Source organism: Abramis brama (assembly GCF_963993115.1).
Source record: "Abramis brama genome assembly, chromosome: 19".
In the NCBI taxonomy this organism is placed as follows: Eukaryota; Metazoa; Chordata; class Actinopteri; order Cypriniformes; family Leuciscidae; genus Abramis; species Abramis brama.
Window position 1 is genome coordinate 255,001 of NC_139981.1, and position 8,730 is coordinate 263,730.

Consider the following 8,730-nt stretch of genomic DNA (forward strand, 5'->3'; position numbering starts at 1 on the left):
TGTGTGTGTGTGTGTGTGTGTGTGTGTGTTTAGTGTATAGGAGATAGTGTGTGTGTGTTTAGTGTATAGGAGATAGTGTGTGTGTGTTTAGTGTATAGGAGATAGTGTGTGTGTGTGTGTGTGTGTTTAGTGTATAGGAGATAGTGTGTGTGCGTTTAGTGTATAGGAGATAGTGTGTGTGTGTGTGTGTGTTTAGTGTATAGGAGATAGTGTGTGTGTGTGTGTGTTTAGTGTATAGGAGATTTGCGCTCTCTCTGGCCGAGACCGTGAGTGTGTGTGTTTAGCGTACTGTGAGTGTGTGTGTTTAGCGTACCGTGAGTGTGTGTGTTTAGCGTACCGTGAGTGTGTGTGTGTGTGTTTGGACAAGCATCTATCGTTCTTCCTGACGTCCTGAAGTCTCGTTTCGACCGAATTCTGCGTGTATTTTTAGCTCGGCATCATTCAGTGACATACATGGAAACCAATAACAGCATCTGGGCAACACGCCAGTGGAAAGAACATCAGAACTTCAGAACGTGTGTGTGTGTGTGTGTGTGTGTGTGTGTGACCGATGAGAAAGAGAAGGACAAACAGAGCCAGAGATGTTCTATAACAGGACCCGGAGCATGAGACCCGCGTCTGACCCTCGATCCACACACACACACACACACACACACACACACACACACACACACACACACACACACACAAGCAGAGCCTGAGACTGGAGCGCACACGGAACAAAAACATAAAGCGTCGCGTGGGAACTGCTCGGCTCGGCACTGAGGGCTTAGCGTCAAGTTTCTTAACTTTTCCGGCGAGGAAAGCAGAGCCGTGGAGCCGCTTCGCCACGCTTTCATTGTTTCGAAGGGCAGCTGAAATGACGGGAGGGGTTGTGTCGCCCAGATTCGCTTCCCCCGGTCTACATTTTCCTCAGACATACGTTTTTCTCCCACACAAAAACAGAATTTTATTCCAAATATGTAAAATTCCGAGTTAAAACTAGATTCCGCGTTAATTTGCCAATTCCGCGATTCCGTGATCGCGGAAATTATAGTGCCCTATTATTGTGAATAAAAGAAAGAAGTGATTCTGAACTGAAACGAGTCGTCAGTAATTCAGTCTCACTTCCTGCTGATCCTGCGTAGGTTTGTAACTCATTTGCATAATGTCAGCCAGTGGTTTTGATTGGCTGAACAGCATCTCTTGGCCCCGCCCTCAAACACTAGTGTATCTGAGACTGGAAGAGTTTGGTTCGTGTTGATCATGTGGAGAAGACGCTGATACGGTGAAACCCACGCCATCGTCACTGTTCGTATCACTGTGATCAAGAGCTGAGATTCAGATATGATAATGAGCGTTTGCTTTCTGACCAATCACAGCAGAGCAGGTCTCAGAGAGGCGGGGCTTAGAGAGACAATCTTTGATGCATGTGAACGTTGGGGAAAATAAAATGAGACAATTAGGAACCTTTAAAAAAGCATAATTGGGGAACTTTAAAGTGTTATGAATTCAAATGATTAGACATACTTGTTTATTAAACCATTAAATCAGAAAAAGCTGAATCTGGAAAAAAACAAAACTGATTTGATAAAGCCGTGTGTGTGTGTGTGTGTGTGTGTGTGTGAGTGAGTGAGATCCGTGTGTGATCTGAAAGTTCATGGTATCCTCAAACACGTCTCACTGCAGTGTGTGTGTGTGTGTGTGTGTGTGTCAGACGTTACCTGGAAGGTCAGCCGGTCTTTGCTGGGACTGAGCCTCATGTCGTCCATCGGTGTGGAGCTGATCATCACGTCAGTCATCGCGGCACGCTGATCTGCACACACACACACACTTAATTTAATATTCAACAATATTCTTGCTCTGCCTCCATTACAGCATTATATGAGAACTGAACTGAGCTGGACGATGACATCACAGTTTCTCCAGAGAGGCTGTATATACACACAGTGCCCTCCACAATTATTGGCACCCCTGATGTTAATACTGTGTACAACCCCCTTTTGCCAACAAGACAGCACTTAATCTCCTCCTATAACATTTCACAAGACTGGAGAACACAGAGAGAGGGATCTTTGACCATTCTTCTTTGCACAATCTTTCTAGATCATCCAGTGTCCCGGGTCCTCTCTTATGCACTCTCCTCTTTAGCTCGCCCCACAGGCTTTCGATTGGGTTGAGGTCTGGGGACTGAGATGGCCATGGGAGGACCTTGAGTTTGTGACTGCTGAACCATTTTTGTGTAGATTTTGCCACATGTTTTGGATCATTATCCTGCTGAAAGACCCAATGGCGACCCATCTTCAGCTTTCTGGCAGAGGCCATCAGGTTTTTATTTAAAATGTCCTGGTAGTTCAAAGCGTTCATAATGCCATGCACCCTAACAAGGTTCCCAGGGCCTTTGGAAGAGAAACAGGCCCACAGCATCACAGATCCTCCACCATACTTCACGGTGGGCATGAGGTGCTTTTCGGCATACTCATCTTTTGTTTTACGCCAGACCCACTTAGAGTGTTTGTTGCCAAAAAGCTCAATCTTAGTCTCATCTGACCAAAGCACACGGTCCCAGTTGAAGTCCCAGTGCCGCTTAGCAAACTCCAGACGTTTACGTTTGTGAGTGTTAGTGAGAAAAGGCTTTTTCCTTGCATGTCTCCCAAACAGATTGTTGGCATGTAGAGAGCGTGACCCCAAGATGCCACTCTTTGATGCAATTCTGTGACAGTGAGCTTAGGACTTTTTTTTACTTCTCTTACCATCCTCCTCACTGTGCGTTGTGGCAAGATAAACTTGGGACCTCTTCCAGCCTTGTTTGTCACTGTTCCAGTTGTTTTAAACTTCTTAATGATTCCTCTTACTGTAGATACGGGCAAGTTAAGGCGAGTGGCTATTTTCTTGTAGCCATTGCCTGACTTATGAAGGTCGACACACATCTGCCTTACTTGAATGGTGTGTTCTCTTGTCTTTGCCATGTTGACAAATGGGTAAGAGAATTAGGCCTCTGTGTCACGTCATATTTATACCCCAGCGAAACAGGAAGTCATGAATTACTAATTAAAAGTTCCTAGATACCCTGACCAACTTTAGCAACTACAGAAAAATATATTAAAAAAAAAAATCAATTAAATTTTTCAGCGGAATTGTCAGGGGTGCCAATAATTGTGGGACACATGATTTCAAGTTTTTTTTTTCTAAATGTGTGATTTTTTTTTTTTACCACCAAAGTAATGTACTTAAACGAAAGGTTGGATTTTTCTCTTTTTTTGCATTTGAGTTCTATGGTGTTTAAAAAAAAAGGAGAATTTTTAGAAGTCCTCGACCACATCTTAAACAGGGGTGCCAATAATTGTGGAGGGCATGTGTGTGAACTAAATAACTCTTCTTTTTTTTTACAGCAGAAATGACCCATCACTGAACTGACTTCAGCTGGACTGATGCTATTTTCTTCTAGAAACAAACTTTGTTGCATTATTCTCCTGCTATCTCTGTAAAGCTGCTCTGAAACACTGTACTGTTAAAAGCGCTGTATAAATAAAGGAGACTGACACACACACACACACACTCACACGGCAGAATTAGTCTGAGATCAGAATCTAGAGCATCTGTGTGTGTTTGCGCTGGACGCTGAGACTCATTCTGTGTCTGCACTTGTGAAACTACAGTAAAACTTGCAGCCTCTCCTGCAACAGGCATGTTTCCCACACACACACACACACACACACACACACACACACAACATCATACAGGAAGCTGTTCATGAGGCGTCCTGAAGCTCCACCGCAGTGGAAACCCCCGAAACACAGCAGCTCTTCTGCATCTGAACCCAAACACACACACACACACACACCGACACACACACACACCGACACACACTCTCCACTGAGACTGAACACACACTGACACACACACTGTGTGTGCAGGTTTATATTACGTTGTGGGGTCCAGTCAGCAGATCCCCATGGGTCCCCATTGGGTTAGTGTGTGTGTGTGTGTGTGTGTGTGTGTGTGTCTCACTGGAAATTTCCACTGGCTTCAGGTTCAAATGACAGGGGTCAGGGGTCAGAGGTCAACTGTATGAACCGAAGAGCCACTGCACGGTTCTGCTGTATAACCTCTGACCTCTCCGACAGCGGGTCACATGATGCGCTCAAGCTTCCCGCTCATCGGATTTTCCACACTGTCCCAAAAAATCGATCCAGTGACAGCGAGTGTACAGCTTCACCTCCCCCGACCCAGCGCAGCTTCAGTCACATGACCGAGATCAGGAGCCGGCGCTTACAGCGCTCACTCCACCACACACACACTCTCAGAATGACTGACACCAAACCAAACTAGAACACGCAATCTCGATCGCACAGCGAGTGTGTTTTACATCCGCAGTCGGGAATGTGTCTTCTTATGCACATTAAACACTCGTGAATAAAGCAGTGTTTCCATCTCACGTGTTCAAGAGAACATCATCACTAATACAGAATACAGAACTCTTGTTCCTCCATCATGAGCGAGTGTGTCTCGAGCGTCAGACGGAACACAGTAAACGCTGTCGTGTTCTCTGGCGTTCGGATGCTGGTGTTCGGGAACACACTCGTGTGTGTGAGACGCTTCCGGAGGGAATTAGACCAAATCATCCTGATCACACACTTCCAGAAACACCAAACCAACATTAGAGACGCTGTGACGCCATTGGTCCGCTGGTTACTCCAGTTATCCAATCACAGCCTCCGCTGAGTCACATGAGCTTTGAGGGATTTATTCAGTAAATGTGTTTCTGTCATAGTTTATGTTAATCGGATAAAACGATTATCCAGTTGTGTTTTAATGCGCATCTTGGCGTTTCCATCCAGCGCTATTAAATTCACATAATAAACCGTGTTGATGGAGCTAGAACTCCGTTCGCTCAGACGAGGCCTCGCGCCTGATTGGCTGAGACGTTCAAACGTTCTTTATGAGTTCCTGTGAACGTCTGAACAATAGCGGGAAACGCGGGAATAAACAAAACGAAGGCCAGGAATATCCCGAGTTCAGAGTCTCTGATGAAACAGAGTCGAGAACAGTCGAAACATGAGAGAAAGCAGAGGAACACTCCGGCGGAGAGAACGAGTAAACATCCTTCCCACAGAAGAAGAAGAAGAATAACACACAGATCACGAGCGGAGGAAGTGCAGGAGAACCAGAACAGAAATAACCCAGAGACAGAAGAAACTCGCACTCAGAGTCGGTGTTTCAGCAGCGAGGCGGGAAGAGTTAACACGGTCATTCATCACAGAATCCTGAAATAAGGGTTCGGTGTCGAGTGTTTATATTTACACTGTCACTCAAAAGTCTGAAATTATTATGATGTTTAAATGTTCTGTAAGAGTCTCTTCTCATCAAAGCTGCTTTTACTTGATCAAAAATACAGTAAAAACAGTGAAATATTATTAACAAGATACACTAACATTCCATGTCTGGAGTGAGTTCGATTAAAACTTTTATTCATCAAGGACGCATTAAATTGATCAAAAGTGACAGTAAAGACATTTATAATGTGACAAAAGATTCTGTTTCAAATAAATGCTGTTCTTTTGAACTTTCTATTCATCAAATAAAATGTATCACAGTTTCCACAAAAATATGAACTGTTTTCAACACTGATAATAATCATAAATGTTTCTTGATCATCAAATCATCATATTAGAGTGATTTCTGAAGGATCATGTGACACTGAAGACTGGAGTAATGATGCTGAAAATTCAGCTTTGATCACAGGAATAAATTACACTTTACTGTATATTCACATAGAAAACAGATGATTTACATTATGATAATATTTCACAGTTTTACTGTATATTTTCACCGCTCTCTCGTCTCATATCCGGTTTTGGTTCGTCACTCTTTTTAGTAACTTCAAAATTCATCATCATATCAATATATCATTAAACAATCAATTTCAATATGGCGCATTATTCACCTTTAATAGATCATGTATCCTATCAAATATGCTGACAAACTCACGTGGTGCAAGAAATAACTCTGCTTTTACCCGAGGCTGTTTCCGGGCGCGAGTTCTGATCAAATGAAATCAATTTATGAGTCCAGTGACAATAAACCAACGCTTCCAGACTCAATCCTGTATTTGCCGAATGAATGTGTTCATCTGATGAAGTCCTCGCCCACAGACACACACTGGAGGATCCCCTGAACTGACGGATTCATGATCATAAACCCAGCGTTAGATATGAACAACACGTCTCCAGACTCTGGAATATTAAACGCTGGAATGAACAGCGATAGAGGAGGGTTATGATCTGAGATCAGTGACGAACCACATCTTTCTGTTCTTCGATAGTGAAATTTAGATCATTGGACCAACACATCATTTTTTGAGATTAATTAATATTCTAACTGTTAAGATGCGTGTTGATTAATGACGATGTATTTCTGATTACTTCAATCATTATCTCTGTATTTGATCTGTTCCCCGTTTAAGCATTTTTACTTTAATTGTTTAATTTTGTTAAATATGGGAAAATTATTTCTTGTGTTTCATCTAAATTATTTGTGGATGTGATTAATATGCTTAAAAAGATTATACTGTATGTGGATAACTGTGAAGCTGACAGTGATTTTGAAAAACCTCAAATGTTCAACATTCACTAATCTTGATGATGTCATAATAATTAATTGTTTAAATGGATGGATTAATAATCTAATGCACTGACGAGCCGAAACATGCGTTATTTTGAGTGCGGATCATAGCTATATATTGAAGTTTACAATACATTCACATAGACAACAGACATTATAATAATAAATGTTGATCTAAAAACTGCAGAGGAGACTCTTTCAGAAACATTAAACATCTCACCGATTACCCAGAGTGCATCTGTTCATAATCACTGAACCAACGTCTCCTCGGCTTCAGACGGACATCTACTATAGTACACTGCTGTATGAACCGTTGCTAGGGTGTTGCCAAGACCATTACTGTGAGCTGATGCCACTTGAGCTGATGTCATGTCTGAGGAACTGCCCTCATCTCAGGAATTACTGTGTTTTTACATGCAAGATATTGATAAGCAACATGGAAGATTAGATCAGATGAAGGACTAGAAACAATAAAGCTAAACTTCACTAATGATGTTCTATTGATAAAGAGCCTGAGAGGAACGTGTGTTTGAGTTATAATGAATCAAAGAGAGGAAAGGCCTCAGAGAAGCTCTGAGGAACAGATCAACATTCATCAGTGATGAAGATGAAGATGAAGATGTGAATGGATGTAAACCTTTGATAGACTAGTCAGAAGGATAAAGAGTGAGTCAGGTTGAACATGAGCTGATGAAAACATCTCTAACTCTGAGTGTTAAACACTCTAGAGTAGCCTAGACAGGAACACTAGCGAGTGCCCTCGATCACACACACACACACACACACACACAGCTGTCAAACTACACAACAACACACAACTACACACCAGTCTGAGCTAATGAGGGATCTTACCTGTGACAGAGTCGCGAGCGCATCAGAGGCGAGCGTCAGACACGCGTTCAGTCCAGAACTCACGCGTTTAGTCCAGAATTCTACAGAACACGAGCGTCAGACACGCGTTTAGTCCAGAACTCTACAGAACACGAGCGTCAGACACGCGTTTAGTCCAGAACTCTACAGAACACGAGCGTCAGACACGCGTTTAGTCCAGAACTCTACAGAACACGAGCGTCAGACACGCGTTTAGTCCAGAACTCTACAGAACACGAGCGTCAGACACGCGTTTAGTCCAGAACTCTACAGAACAAGAGCGTCAGACACGCGTTTAGTCCAGAACTCTACAGAACACGGGCGTCAGACACGCGTTTAGTCCAGAACTCTACAGAACATGGGCGTCAGACACGCGTTTAGTCCAGAACACGGGCGTCAGACACGCGTTTAGTCCAGAACTCTACAGAACACGGGCGTTTGACTCGCGGATCGATCATCATCTCCCGCATCAGCGGCTGCTCGAGCGCATTTATAGAGGAGGCGTGGCTCTAGTCGCGGTAGCCACGCCCACACAGGGCCTCAATGGCTCGTCTGAGGATCTTCTACGTAAAGAGAAATAGCGCTCTTTTTTGTCCAAATAAATACCGCTGATTTTATTGAAATTAATATCCACGGTATCTATAGGCTAATTAATTTCCATCCCGCTTTTTAGTTTAACGACTCACTCTAAACAAATGCCACACTGTCAGTGTTCACACAGTATTAAAATAAATAAAATAAATGAAATTAGAGTTAAATGACAAGAACGAAACTTTACTGTCTGCATTAAGCGGTGACGTCAGCAGCTCCAGCAGACATGCGCAGACAGCATGCGTTTTTAATTAGAACATATTCCCAATTAAAGTTAATCAGATTTTTTCTTTTTACATTTAACAGCTTCAGTATTGTTTAAGTGTCGAGGTGTCCATGAGCAAGACACCTAACCCCAGCTGCTCCCGACGAGCTGGATGGCGCCTTGCATGGCTGACACCGCCGTCGGTGTGTGAATGGGTGAATGTGAGGCTATGTAAACGCTTTGGTGGCCATAGGTCTGTGAAAGCGCTATATAAATGCAGTCCATTTACCATTTATATATTTAAATTATTTGTTTCTTTTCCATCCCATGATATATCAATAGGCCTATATCAATTCCTCCTGTACAACTACATGCACCTTCCTCTTAATAAAGTTTGCCATTTTCCAACACAATAGGACTCAAATAATACAATTTCATGTTTTCAAAAGAGTCCTGTTTCT

General features: G+C 42.9%; 1 protein-coding gene across 1 annotated transcript in view; it reads right to left on the reverse strand.

Annotated features, from left to right (window-relative positions):
* lbh (LBH regulator of WNT signaling pathway) overlaps positions 1 to 7,959 on the reverse strand; it is an 11,622-nt gene extending 3,663 nt beyond the window's left edge. The window contains exons 1-2 of the mRNA XM_084093938.1: positions 7,456 to 7,959; positions 1,704 to 1,795 (exon numbers count right to left, since the gene is read on the reverse strand). Coding sequence (XP_083950064.1) covers positions 1,704 to 1,781 — 78 coding nt within the window. The 5' untranslated portion in view covers positions 1,782 to 1,795; positions 7,456 to 7,959. The remainder of the gene's footprint in view (positions 1 to 1,703; positions 1,796 to 7,455) is intronic.
* Positions 7,960 to 8,730: the final 771 nt, after the last annotated feature.